A 15,096-nucleotide genomic window follows, 5' to 3' on the forward strand; every position below is an offset into this window, starting at 1 on the left:
AATATATTGTAACAATTGCCCTTTGGTGCATATTATAGAAAAATAATTGTTCTATGGAGATTGTCTCTTTGCTTTTCATTGTTTATCTTTGTTACTAGTGAAATGTATGCTTTCTTCTAAGCTGGTTTAGACAATGGCTGTCATTCACTTGCTCAGTGTGGTCAAAAGTGATCTAATTGAAGTGGGTCTGTTGCTTGATGAGCACATTTAGTTACCGTCTTCACTTTTGCTTCTCTTTGCAAAGGCTCTGAGGCGCGAGTTGAAGGAGAAAGAGTATTCTGTCCTGAACGCTATAGACCAGGCTCGGGTGTTCCTGGCTGATCAGCCAATTGAGGCCCCAGAAGAGCCACGACGAAACCCACAATCAAAAGCAGGTGAGACCGATTTCTTTCAGACATCATAAAAATATACAAGTAGAACAACCAAAAAAAAAAAAAATCCAGTTAGAAAAAAAAAATTTCCTTAGACCTTTTCAGGATCTGATAGTAAACATTTCTTCAAGTATTATTTGACTCCAAGAAGTCAGTATTTAATGAATATCTACATTTTAAATTAAAAACTCAAATGGCTGTATATGTCAGTATCTCTTTTGTAATGGAAATTAATGGCCTAAATGTGATTGTTTAAAAAGATTGTAACTAAAAATTTCTTTAAGCATAAAATATATCATAATTACATTTAAACAAACTACAGGATGAGCATTGCACAAGTGATATTTAAGACATAATAGTGAATTCACAAACTCTTAGATAAGCTAATATTTTTAAAATTGGTCTTTCAATATTAATTTTGCAAACAGCATGCTGAAGTACCTTTTTAAAAATTTATTTTGTTTTTGCATTGATGGTGATCAAATCCTGAACTTCACACATGCAAAGAAAGTGCTTTACCCCTAAGGCATTTTGCTTTTATTCACAGACAGCAGAATTAATTTAATAATAATAATAACCAATACTATTTATGTAGTTTTGCTGAAAATGGAAAGAGTAACTTCCTTATTAACAAAATAGCAGTAAATCATGTACTGAATTTAAGAGGTGGAGTTAGAGGTCACCGTGTCTTTATTATAATTTCCCACTGTTGGCAATAAACACATTCAAATATGTTTTTTTAAAAAACAAGCGTTCCGGGGGGCTGGAGCAATAGCACAGCGGGTAGGGCATTTGCCTTGCATGCGGCCAACGTGGGTTTGAATCCCAACATCCCATATGGTCCCCGGAGCACCGCCAGTAGTAATTCCTGAGTGCATGAGCCAGGAGTAACCCCTGTGCATCGCCGGGTGTGACCCAAAAAACAAACAAACAAAAACCCCCCAAAAAAAACCAAGCATTCCATTCCAAATATTTCTCCATTAGAACTGAGCTACACAACTGAAATGCAGGGGTGGGGGTTGGATAAGAAGGAAGGTGTTGGGGTCTTTGTGGGAAGGAGGTGGTTATACTAGTGATGGATTTTGTGCTAGAATTATGTGCATGAGAAATTATTATGAGTAATATTGTAAACCATATAATCTCAATTTAAAACGTAAATAATTCTACACCATTCATGTTATATAGTAAAAGTATATGCAGAAGACTCCCTTTTGCTGTGTCCAGCTGTGTAGTACACATACATTCATTACTTGTGAAAGAAGTCAAGTTGAAAACTGTTTTCCTTGGTAATAGGTGGATATGATTCAGACATTTGGACAGATACTTGTTTCCTACTCACCCCTTTCAGGGAAGCTCCATTTCAGTCTCAGTAAATTTCCCATCAAGATCTTGATTTTCTTGATCATTTAAACCTAGTGTTGTGTGTTTTGCGTGCACACATACAAACAGACTCTCTTTTCTAGTGTTGGGTTTATTATTCCCTGGTGGTCCCAATGTCTTTGCCGTCAGATCCTTTGGTAAGCCTCCAGCATTCCAGAAAATCAACAATTCGCCATCACAATCGTTAACCTATTTCTTTAGAAGGACTATTTTCAACAATTTATTCTAACTGCTCCATAGAGATTATGCACACACACATGCACACAATGTTCACAGGTGTAGTAAGTGCTTACTTCATAGTTGTTGAGTGAATGCTGAGTGTCCTGACTATAGACAGGATGAGATTAGGCTCAGGGCAGGTGGGACAAGATCACAAGCAACAGAAGCCTCATGTAGCTTTGCATGAAAAGTCAGTCGAGGGCCAGAGAGACAGTGCAGGGCTTAAGCGACTTGCTTGTGTGAAGCCAATCTGGCTCAATATACCCCATCACATATGGTCTCCCAAGCACTACCTGGACTGATTCCTGAGCACTGAGAAAGGAGTAAGTCTTGAGCACTACCAGATGTGGCCCCAAACAAAACCAAACCCACCCAGTAGAGCAGCTTGGCCTGGGAGATCAGGAATTGTGCCTGGACAGGGGCCAGGAAGGAAATACTTGTGGCAATTCTCTGGTTCTGATTACATAGGGGCTTACGACAGGCGGAAGATTCCAACTTCATATAACGAGAAAGAAGGGGCTGTTATAGTTGTTCTTTCTCTTTTTTTTTTAAGTTTGAAAGAAAAGTAAGTTTACTTGCCTCATCTTATCTAATTTGAAGTCTGTCTTAAATCTGCTGTGCTCATCTTCTTGCTTCTCCAGAACTTTACTGAAAATGAAAGAAGCATTTTTATAGTAAGCTAAAAAAGAAAAAGAGTTATTGCATTACAAAATTTTGACTGTTACTTAAATTCTTCTACTCGGAGATTAGTCAGTTTAACAGGTTAAAAAACACTGCTTTCCAATTTCTTAGTTTTCTGCTCTATTCAAGACATTTCTAAGCCTAATTTTTAAATTCTCTACTGAAGGGAACCCACCCAAAAAAGCCAATAAAGACATGTCAGTTTTATTCTAACTTTTGCCACTTAAATTTTTGTTTTAAAACATTTTTGATGATGATGATGATGATGAACACCTTCTATGCCTCTCCTTTCCTGATAGTATTTTATGTAATTCTGACAGCTTTTACTTGTTAAAAGTAACATGCCTCGCGTGCAGCTGACCCTCAGATGATCTCTGCTACCTCATGGCCCTGCAAGCAGTCCCCATGCAGAGAGCCAGGAGTGATCCCAAACATTGCAGGGGATGACCCAAGAATTATCCCCCAGAATAAAATAAAAGTGATCCATCTTAGGTTTTTTTTTTGGTTTTGTTTCTTTTTGAGTGGCCACACATGGTGGTGTTCAAGGCTTACTCCAGACTCTGTGTTCAGGGATCACCACCAGAAGTTGATTGGAGGGACCCTATGCATTGCTGAGGATCAAACCCAAGTTGGTCACATGCAAAACAAGTGCCCTACCTGCTGTCAGTTTCCCTGATGTCATTCATTGCTTGTATCACTTGTCATCCCATTGCTCATCGATTTGCTCGAGCGGGCACCATTCATCCCTGTCGCATGCTAGTGTAGCCCAATGGCATCTGCTCGCTCCAGGAATACAAAGACCCTCAAACCATTCATTCAGGGCCTTGATGAAGAAGCCTGACCATCTCGTAGATGGGCAGCCATGTGTTCTTTTGACGTCCCATGGAATCCAGTCGGTAACAACTCTAGTCCAGCAGTTGTCTACATTCATATTAATTTTTAACTGTGATTTATCTTTGGGACTGCTGCTACTAGAAATGGGCACTTGAACTTTAATTACTGTGTGTGGTGCTACAAAGAGTACTCAGAGCTGGAGAGAATAAAATAGAGAGAAATCATAAGGACTTTCCCCATCCAATATAATACATATTTTTAAGTTTGGAGGGAGGGAGTTACACCCACATGTTTGGGGGACCTTGTGCCATGCGTATAATTTAAGGCTCCCATGTACAAAACATGGGCTCCAGCCCTTAACCCACATGAGTCTATACTCTGGACAGTGTCACCGGGGCTTACCAAGGTGGATCCTTCTCTTTGAACTAGTCTGGAAAGTGTTTCACAATTTTTCTGTTGTGCTTTTGTTCTTCCAAATACTTATTATCATTTCTTTCCACTGTCCTGTCCTATTTATGCACAATAGATCAATAGAGGAGATTGATTAATATTAGTTTAAGGTATAAGACTTAATTATTTGGTAAATATATGTAGAAACATATATATGTATATATATATATATAGCATATATAGTTGTGAAATGATTTGCACCAAGTTTAGTTAGCACCTGTCAACTCACGTAGCTACTCTACTTTTTCCTTGTTCTGCAGCCTTTCTTAGTAGCTTGAGCTATGCTCAAGGGTAGCACTGCACTGTAGCGCTGTCGATTTGCTTGATTTGCTTGAGCGGGCATCAGTAATGTCTCTACTGTGAGACTTGTTATTACTGTCTTTGGCATCTCAAATATGCCATGGGAAGCTTGCCAGGCTCTGCCATGCTGGTGAAGTACTCTCAGTAGCTTGCCAGGCTCTCCGAGAGGGAGGGAGGAATTGAACGCCCTACCCGCTATGCAGTTCTACAAATATTTAAAATATTTAAAATGCTTAACCATTCCTAATAACATTATAACCCTATTTCAGGTCTTCCTATCTTCTTCTAGGACTGTTGCATTTCTTTCTGACTCTCTGCATCAATGTCAATACTTTACTATGCCTACAACACAGACCTGACATGTGCTCACCTGGTGACACATACCCCACCAGGTTTAAAAAACATCAGGAGCCTCTGAATGGGAATCCTGCTTCTTTCACCTGCTCACAAGGCTGTCCGGTGATTTGAAGCTTAGTTTTACTGCATAGCATCATCTCGTTGTTCTCTCTGTTCCAAAATAGTATTTACATAACACCAAAGTTCTCGTGATCTTGCTAATCTTGGTCCCATTGCCTATTCTTGAGATCCTTCTCACCTGAGGTACAGATGTTTTCTCATTGTCCCATCTGGTTGACCTCTGCTCATTTGTCCCACTCAGCTCTGGTTTTATGGCTCTTAGGATACTTTCCTCTCCTAACTCCTCTGTATTCTCTGGGAATCTGTTATTTCTCTGTCTCTGTAGTGCCTATAAGTGTGTCTAAAACTTGGTCCTGCCCTTGCCTAATGTATCTCTCATTTATTGAGAATCTGAACGAATGAGAATAATGAGAATCTGAAATAATGAGAATGAGAATCTGAAAGAATGAGAAAAATTATCAGAGCAGCCAAGAGAGATATCTCATCAAATTGATATCTTTCAGCATAGCAAGACTGCTCTCAGAGAGATTACCTCTTACTCTGATAGTGGTTAAAACTAGTTTAACTTGTTTTCTAGTAAATTATTGGTATATGGCAAAATAGAAGTGAGAAAACAGAATGTGGCTGGCTGTAAGAAAGGATTTCTGGCAGTCTGACAGCTAAGAGGAAAAAGAAAATTACAAAAAGGTTATATGAAAATTATAAAACAAAACAAAATACCATAGTGTTGGTAATTGTACAGTAAATACTGCTGAAGCTTATTTAATTAAGAGCTGCTCATTTTTGAAGACAGTATAAATCAGTTGAAAGGAATGAGGAATTTATATGGCATTTTAGTAAATTTCCTTCCAAAATGGCAACTATAAAAAAATAGGACAAAATGGAGGAAATGTAGCTGTTTAGATCATTCTGCTTCCCAGAATAATTCATTCTGCTTGTAAATGACCATTAAGAAAGTGCAGTTTTTAATTGAACTAAACTCATCTGAAAATTATCAAAAGTTTCCAAAGTTTGCAAGTTTGTCAATAGTTTCCTTGTCTTGAATATGGAATAACTTAATTTGATTTACCATGTATCATTAAACATAGAATTGCTTTTTTTAAAAAATGCAGTTGAATTGTTTGTAATATGATTTAAATCACCTGACTTTGCAGCTGATAAAAAGTAGAAAGAATAATACTTGTAGTGGTCTTATTGAATAATAATAATAATAAAATCACGTGCTGATTTATAACGACATACACCTGGGCCCTCTGTATATTCATAGCATTCAATAAAAACACAAAGTACATTTTTAAAAACTAATGAATTTCTTATCCTGGAGAGTTTTCTTTGTCCTTTTTCTAAAGACTTTTCATTTAACCCAGCTATACCGGTGAGGTTACTGCTTTTTGTGGTTGCTTTTTGTTTCTTAACACACCCACAAAGGCTGAGAAAATACTTCAATGCTGACCACAGTCATACGCTATTGCAGGGCAGATCCAGGAATAGGCATTAAGCGTCTCTATTTCTTTTATTTTTTTCTAATATGTCATATTTTGTGATGATTGAAATCTAAAACACCAGGATTTACAAAGTTATTCATGATAGAGTTGTTTCAGGTATTCAAGGATCCAACCCCAGACACGTCACTAGTGTGACCTTCCCCCCCACCGTCCCACCCCCCGCCAATGTCTCCAGTCTCACCCTCCCCCACGCCTGTCCCCTTAGCAGACACAGAATAATTTACTTTATATTGCTTGCTACAACATATATCTCACAAGGGCGTCACTGATGTCATTGTCTGAGGATTTACTGAGCTGTTGCGTGCTCGTTGAACCCTCTGTGTTACTGTTTCCACTCATTGAGCGTAGTGCGCTGTCATGCAGCTTTTCCGTCTAATTCGCTGTGATCCTACTGGGCTGGGTTGCTGTGAGTCTGGAGCTATCGAGCGGCTGTCTAGATGTCTCTCCAAGATTAGTGGTGGGGCTGGGCCATCTGCAGGCAGAGGAAGTTGGGGGTGGTGGAGCGCTGGGCCTTCTGGAAGGACTGGGACTCAATGCCCCACTGTCCCCAGGAAGCCTCCCAGATCTGGGCCCAGAGAACCAGCCTACCTGTGGCTACACAGCCGTGGCGTCTCTCCGAGATTAGTCATGGAGCTGGCTGAGCTTATCTGTTTCTTACTTTTCTTAACCCCTAGTTCAGTGCTGGCTTTTAAATCCTTTCTTTATTTTAATCTCTTTTCTCTCTGGTCATTGACCATCAGCCTCCTGCTTCTTCAGCCTCTACAGTCGCTTAACCCTGCACGGATGCTTCTTGGTGTCTCCCCTTTCCTTCATCCTCTCACAGCTGGCCTCAGTTCCAGATTCGAGTTTCTTGTAAACCATACAGTTGTACAACGAAGATGCATGTGTAGACATCAGGGGCCTACAGTTCAGTGTGTGGGTTCAAGGATGCAGTGCTTCTTGTCTAGGGTACTGGGGATTCCCCAGGCCACCCTGGCCATGCTCAGGGGTTCCCAGGTCTGCACCCCATAACACTTGGGGCACCGCATGGTGCCAGAGATGGAACAACCAAGACTGTGCCTTAACCCTTGTACTATCTCTCTGCCCCTTGAACATTTTTTTTCTGTTTTTTTTTTTTTTGTGTGTTTTGGTCCACAACTAGCATTGCTAAGGGATTATCCAGGGATCACCCTTAGTAGTATTTAAGGGACCACATATGGTGTTGGGGATTAAACCAGGGTCAGCTACATGTAATATAAGAGCCTTAACCCCATAATAAATCTCCATTCCTAAACATTTAAATACTTGTTTTAGTAAATCAGTTATTTCAAGCAACTTTCCTTATGTGAGATCTCATATATTTTATAAAAGTATTAATATTTTCAGTATGCTTTTTCCACCCATATATATCAGCCCTTTTATCTGTGTTAGCAAACTTGTGCAAATATAATTATCATTAAATGAATAAAAATTTAAAATGATCATATAGTTTGCTAGAAATTAATTTTTTTCTAATTCTCAGTACAACTCGGAACAAAATTGGCAGTTATAATAGCATCTCATTAAATAAGACCACATTTTTACATAACCTAATCGATATAATTAGGCTAATAAAACCAATACATGTTGTTTCGAAAAACGTTCCATCTTGGTGGTGGGATTGGTGTTGAAATAGCACATGCTTAAAACTCCACTGTAGATAACTTTGTAAATCATAGTTCTTTAATAGAAAATGTAAAATGGTTTAAAAAAAAGCAAAACCAAATCAGATACCCCCCCTACTAATAGCTTTATTAATTAGAATCCCATTTATAGTAAATGACAGATACCCAACTTCTATAATTCTGAGCACGAAGGGCAATGTGTTACTCCCCGTAATGAAATTGCAGCGTGAGCCAGACACAGCTGGTTGCAGGGATGGAATGCCAACGCCTTTCTTCTGCCTCTTTTTTGTTTTCTTAGTTTGCCCGTGAGCGCTCTCTCCTACCCTCCTAGCAGGGATGGATAGTCCTTCATCAGACCCAGTGAGAGAGGCCTCTGATGATGGATCTAGCTTGAGTTATGCGGAGCTTTTAGTCTGAGGGGCTGAGCAACAACTTATGAACATAATTGTTGATAGAGGAACAATCAGTACCCACAAAGGAAAACAGGAATGTTAGTTACCAGAGACGTTTATAGTGAGCCAACATTTACAGGCACTTACTGTGTGCCCGGCACTGTACCAAGCTCCTCACTGGCTTTGTCGCCTCTAGACCTCATAGCCGGCTTGGAAATGCAAATCTGGTGAGCATCGTGTGACCTTTGGAAAACCGAGACTTTGAGAGTTGGTGTAAAACCGACACACCAAGCCAGGTTTGTGTCACTCAGCCTGATGCTCTTACACACAGTACTCGGTCCTAAGAACCCCAGTCATCATAAGGCTGTCAAGATAATCTGGAGGAACCAGAATTTGTTTTCTCTGTCGTCTGCTTTTTTAAAAATCATACAATCTTTAAATTAGTTCAGAATGTTTAACTTTTCCTTTTACTGTTCTCTTTGTGTGCTGAAATGCTTGGCTTCTTAATGGAATGACCCGTCAGTTCACTGATTTCCTAACAGAGTGAAAGGTGCTGAGGCAATATTAGACTCTGTCTTAAATTTTCATATGAAAACTTGAAAGGTAAATGATTGCTTTCAGGACTGTAGACCCAGGAACTAATTTAATTAGCTTCTTAAGTTCAAATTAGATTAAGTTGTAATTCATGAAAAGCAATGTGTGTGTGTGTGTGTGTGTGTGTGTGTATGTGTGTATGTATGTGCGCGCACATGGTACTTTGTTTTCTAATGGTCTTAACTACAAGGCAGCTATGTGGTCCTTCCCAAATTACATAATGTCTGTATGGATATAATGAATCTAGTTTTACACTATCTTAAAATATAACTGAGTAAACCCATTGACTGGGCAAAACTTTTAAAAACATTTTTTTGTCTGCTAATATGTACCAGATACTAATGAAGTCAGACTCAGATAAACAACTGAACATTCTTGATGAAAAATTATATTATAACAAAGGTTAATTTGGTGGACAAAACATTTTAAATTAATTGGTCACCATCTGTTAGGTTCTACAGACTTTCTTATATCCACCCACAAATCACATTTGCCTCATAAAAAAGATGGCAATATTTCTCATGGCGTATTTTATTGTACACACAACATCTGGAATGTTGCTTTCTGATTTAAAAATAAAAATAAATTCTTTATGTAGTGCAGTACTTTTTAATTTTGTTTGTTGTCCCTTTTGGAAAAACTGAAATCGTTAAGAATGAATTCCAATGCTTGCTGTAATTTAAAAAGTGTAATCTTGGCCATAGGCATAAAATCTCCTAGGCATGTAAATGCCTCACTTATTTGGGCTATACATAAGCATAAGACACACTTGTTTTAAAAGAATGGCAGGGCTTGGGGAGAAAGTCCATGCCTTCTTTGGTAGCTTGATTAATTATTAACTGCTCCATTCAGCAAGGAACAGCCTGGGGAGAGAGAGTTGCAGTAGTGTGGCAAGAAATGGAAGACTTTTCATCCAAGGCCCTTGTCCTTTGATTGTTGAAGGAGAAAGAGGAAAATAGTCCTCAATTTAAAGATATCATGTAGAAATCTATTCATTCCTAAACAAGTACCTATTGAGTGTTTACCCGGTGCCAGGTGCAGTCTAGATGCTAAGGGGACAAGCAATAAATAAAATGTACCTACAACTTGCTATAACTCCCATTCTCTGTCGTATATACCCTACTGATACCAGAGACCTCTCTGCTATTGTCCAGCATGCCTCAGTAACTTGAATAAATTACAAAACCACCCTCAGTCTGAGGACACTTAGGCATCAGATTTTGGATCTCAAGTCGCTTTGCTTGTTTTGTTCCAGGGTCTTTCTGCTACATCTAATAATTTCCTTAGCGATGTTGTTGGCCTCTCTCCATCCCATCCTCAGCTCAGCTCTGGGTTTATTTAGTTTGTCTCAATTTATAAGAAGAGGAAAGCTTCAAATGTGTTGGCTTATGGTTAGAGGTGCCATTTATCTTTCTCTCTGAGGACTGTTACACCTAGTTCCTCTCCATTTTTCCTTTTGTTCTTAATCCCATACATGTTGGTGTTTATGGAAAATGTTTCCTAAAGCATTTTACTGTGGCATTCTTTATTTTCTCTAATTGTATCTGTTTACTGATTTTTTTCCTTTGACACTTTTGAGAATACTTTGCCATTGTAGATAGGTCTGTATTATTACCACATCTCTAAAGAAAGTTAGGCTACACGTTCGATGGTTAATCTGCTTTGAGTAGCTGTTACTATTGTCATGCTTATAATTTATTAGATGAACATAATTAGAAACATTACAGCAGTCAGATGATGGCACTTGATGATGTGCTTATTATCTGGTTCATAATAAATTGTCATTAGTCATTATAGAGGACAGGATGTGAGAAGGGTCCTCCTAAAACTCATCATTACAAAAAAGGTACTTTGATTTTAACAATTTAATCAAAAATTTTGAAGAATATGTTCTACATCACTTTGAGCAGAAGCAACGTTGTCTATAAGCAGAGAGGGAGGAGTAGAGACAATGAGGGAAGGTGAGGGAGAAAAAGCAAGTGGGATCTGTAAGAATATGGCTGTGCCTTGTTATTCTGAATTTTTTTGGTCTATCAACTTGCTTTGCTTATGCAAAAACATTTCTAGAGACATCTAAACCTCCTAAATTTACTAATAAAAATTATAGAAAATATCAAAGAATTAACCTTAATTGAGTTCTTTCTGTGTATCTAGCAGATGTCCATGATTTTCTTAAAAGATGCTTGTTGATGAGGTTCAAAAAGATCAGGGATAGATTTATGATCATCTAACTAGTTAGTTTTAGTTTTACAAGTGGTACAGTATCTCCTTTTTTTTGTTTGTTTTGTTTTTGTTTTTGTTTTTGGTCCCTACCCAGCAGTGCTCAGGGGATACTCCTGTACCCCTGGCTTGGCACTCAGGAATCACTCCAGGCGATGCTTGAGGACTTTATGGGATGCTGAGGATTGAACCTGGGTTCAAGGCAAATGACCTAACCATTGCACTCTCTCTCTGGCCCTTCTACATTTTCTTGCTCCAAAGTATATAAAAGTGAAAATGGCTTTTGGATAATATCTTTTCTACATTTTTATCTTAATATTTCCTTTTCTTCTTCTTTTTTTTTTTTTTTTTTTTTGCTTTTTGGGTCACACCCAGCAATGCTCAGGGGTTACTCCTGGTTCGACACTCAGGAATTACTCCTGGCAGTGCCTGAGGGACCATATGGGGTGCCGGGAATCGAACCCGGGAACCCGGGTCGGCTGCGGGTTGGCTGTGTGCAAGGCAGACACCCTACCTTGCTTTGCTATCTCTCCGGCCCGTTAATATTTCCTTTTATTCTTAAGGGAATAAAATGATGAGATTACAAATACATACAAAAGGGCAAATAAGATACTTGAAAACATCATACTTGAATTTGTAAGGTTTATCTTTCTTTTTCTTTTGCTTTATCTGATTTAAAAAATAATAGATACCTTTAATTAGATAACTCTTGCATTGAAAGGAGGGAGAAAATGTAAGTTGAAAGATTTCTACTTAAAATGATAAGGTTGAATATTCTCAATGAAGGATAAAGCCAAATATCCATTCAGACCAATTCAGTTCAGTAATATGTATATTGAGGGCATACCAATCTCTGGACCAGTCAGACTTCATACTTTTCACCTGACTCAGTGAAACAATTTGTAAACCACAATCAGTAACCACCATGGCTTCATCATCCATTTGCCTGAACATCTAACTCAGTAAAGGGATCTAGGGATAAGACAAATCCACTCCCCTGTCTTGCCAATCTTAAATAAGAGAAATGAAATCTGCATGATATAAGCTCTTAGCATCTAAAAATAGAAAATCAGTACCACACTTGAAAAATAAATCATAATACACAGGAAATATGCTTTGGAAATAATACTCAGCTGATTCTAATAGATTTTTATCATTACTTCATGGAAGAAATAACTTTATTATTATTATTATTATTATTTTTTTTTTTTTTTGCTTTTTGGGTCACACCTAGCGATGCACAGGGGTTACTCCTGGCACTGCACTCAGGAATTACCCCTGGCGGTGCTCAGGGGACCATATAGGATGCTGGGATTCGAACCCGGGTCGGCCGCGTGCAAGGCAAACGCCCTACCCGCTGTGCTATTGCTCCAGCCCCTATTATTATTTTCTTATTTGAAAAGTATTTTTGCATAAGCTCACCAAGGGGGATTTTTGTTCTACTGTAGAGATTTCTTTAGGGTGTATGGAACCTTTGTTTCCTTAGAAATAAAACAGCTCAGTCTGCAAATATTTTCCCCACATGAAAAAAAAAAATCTTCTCTTTTGTTAAAAGTGGGATGAATGTCATTGAAATATCCATGAACATAGGCAAGATGGAAGCAGCAGGGATTCTTTAATCCTGAATTTTGGTCCAATTAAGGCCTGTTTTCCAGTGACTCAGGTGGAACTCTCCTCCCCATGGGAGGCATGGTATGCCTTTCAATTGGTTTTGAACATTTTTTAAGACTAAATAAAAATTAGACAAGAGAGTAAGCTTCTGGGTTAATTGATCATTCCTTGCTCTTTCTGCTTCTCTTCCTTGATCTTTTTCAAAGGATAAGTTTAATAGTCTTCCTTAAATATGCTTTAACACAGTAAAGAAATGATAGTTGAACCTGCGAAATGGTATAAGTTAAGGTGCTGGCCTTGCACAACACTGACCCCAGTGAAATTCCTGACCTTGCATATGGTCCCCTGAGCACTGCCTGAGTGATCCCTGGCCACAGAGCCAGGAGTAAGTAAGCCCTGAGCACCGCTGGATGTGACCTGCCCCTATACCTTCTCCCCCCCTCCCCCCCCCCCGCAAAAAAGAGAGAAGGAGGGAGGAGGGGAGAGGGAGGAATTGATAGATTCAGTTGCCCCATTCCCTACCCACACTTTTAAATGGGAAGGACTTAAGGAAATAAAGGCAGAGAAAAATAACCTCCCCAGGCCCACTGACACACTCATTCCTCCAAAGCACACTTGCATGAATTTGCACACAATTGCACACAATGTGTGGTACAGAAGTGGTAGGTGAAACACTTCTGGTTGAGAATTGTCTCTAAGTTCTGCTGTTTCCTCTTTTTTTCAGATTATCCTCCTTTAGTCTCCCTCTTCAGATGCAAATTATATTATCTTCTTGAGCTTCTTATACTCCCTGGTCTTCCTTTACCCTCTGGTCTTCTGCAATGAGTGGGAATGAACAGTGCACTGGAGTGGAAATGTGTTGTACTTTAGCAGTACTTGAGAAATCAGTTTGTAAGCCCAGAGGCCTGCTGGGCTCAGTTCACCTCACACTTAGGAAGCTTTTTCCCTCACCTCTACCAAAAAGTTCAGGATTGGGGATAGGTTCTTTGGATCAGCATCTTAAAACCAACAACCATCCAACAAGAGTATCACTGTATCACAGTCATCTTGTTTTTTGTCAGTTTACTAGAGCGGGCACCAATAAGATCTCTATTCCTCCCAGCCCTGAGATTTTAGCAGCCTCTCCTTACTCATCTTTCCCAGCGATTGGAGGCTCTTTCAGGGTCAGGGGAACGAGACCTATTGTTACTGTTTTGGGCATATTGAATACGCCATGGGTAGCTTGCCAGGCTGTGCCGTGTGGGCGGGATACTCTCAGTAGCTTGCCTGGCTCACCTAAAGGTATGTATATATCTGTTGCTGTATTTGGGATATGAATATGACAACAAGAGTACATATATTTTTTCTTTCATTATACTTCTATTCATTTTTTATCCTTTATATTTTTTCTGTTTTAGTTTGTTGTCCTATCTGCTTACCCCCAAAATATATCTCAGTATTTCTTTTTGCCTGTTTTGAAAACTTCCTCAAGGTTTTGTGTGCCTTGGCACTTCCTTCTGCTCTTGGTTTGGAGTCTGTATCAAATTGAGATTGTTAGGGCTATAGGACGTACCTTAATTCTGACTCTGTGATGAATTAATGTTCCCTTCCTGGCAAACAGAAGGTGACTTGAGTGGGAAAGCTTTGCTTTTCTTCTGAGTAGCTGCTTGAGTGGGCATTTAATAAATACTACAAAAGGACTGTCAGTGAAAAGATTTTGCATTCAGTAAAGATAAAAAGATGGAGCCAATGTGGATTGTTTTGCCCTTCTTCTCCAAAGAACTTGGTGTTTCCTTGCCAGAGTATTTACTAATCATCTCAGAACAAGGAAGACCATCATAGTGTACTTACCTGTTCTTAAATAGAAACTTTTTCTTTTACGAAAGTCAGTGAAACATGAAAACTTTACAAATCTCTTGGAAAGACTTCAAGTGACTTATTAACAAACACATGTGTTGTCATCATAAAAATGGTTGATTTCCTTTTGTCATCATCATAATATTGAGATTGTTTTTTTATCTTAAACATAGCCTTATAGATTTATATGAAAATGCATTAATATTCACATTATAAAATGATCATTTAATAATACCTAGAAACGACAGGGATTTAAATTAAGTTTGCTTTTCTAATAATATGCCTTACTTTCCACTGTCATTTCTTATGTCCCAAAGAATCCTTACAGCTTGGCTTGTTTAAGACTTTTCCCTTCAGTTCTTCCCCCAACCATTGAGCTGGACTATATCCAAGCTTAAGCATTCTTTGAAGCTGGGTTTTTAATTCACTTTTTTTCCTGATTTATGTTCAACTGGTATATTCAGTTTCCATCTACCAAGCATAATATTTCTTTTGCAGTCATTTCATTTACCGAGGGGTTGTTAAAGTCTCTTTGGAACTTCAGCTGGTCAGCAGCCTGACCCAGAATTATTCTGTGAGCGCTAAACTTGTTATATTCTATTTGGTTCACAAACTTTCTGGACATTTCTTTAAACAAAAGTAT

General features: G+C 38.7%; 1 protein-coding gene across 7 annotated transcripts in view; it reads left to right on the plus strand.

Annotated features, from left to right (window-relative positions):
- The window catches only part of UTRN (utrophin), a 585,431-nt gene that overhangs the window by 445,043 nt on the left and 125,292 nt on the right, over positions 1 to 15,096 (plus strand). For all 7 annotated transcript variants that reach the window (XM_055134486.1, XM_055134485.1, XM_055134487.1 and 4 more), the window contains one exon: positions 245 to 374. In XM_055134486.1, coding sequence (XP_054990461.1) covers positions 245 to 374 — 130 coding nt within the window. The remainder of the gene's footprint in view (positions 1 to 244; positions 375 to 15,096) is intronic.

The sequence above is a fragment of the Sorex araneus genome, chromosome 4, assembly GCF_027595985.1.
Source record: "Sorex araneus isolate mSorAra2 chromosome 4, mSorAra2.pri, whole genome shotgun sequence".
Classification (NCBI taxonomy): domain Eukaryota; kingdom Metazoa; phylum Chordata; class Mammalia; order Eulipotyphla; family Soricidae; genus Sorex; species Sorex araneus.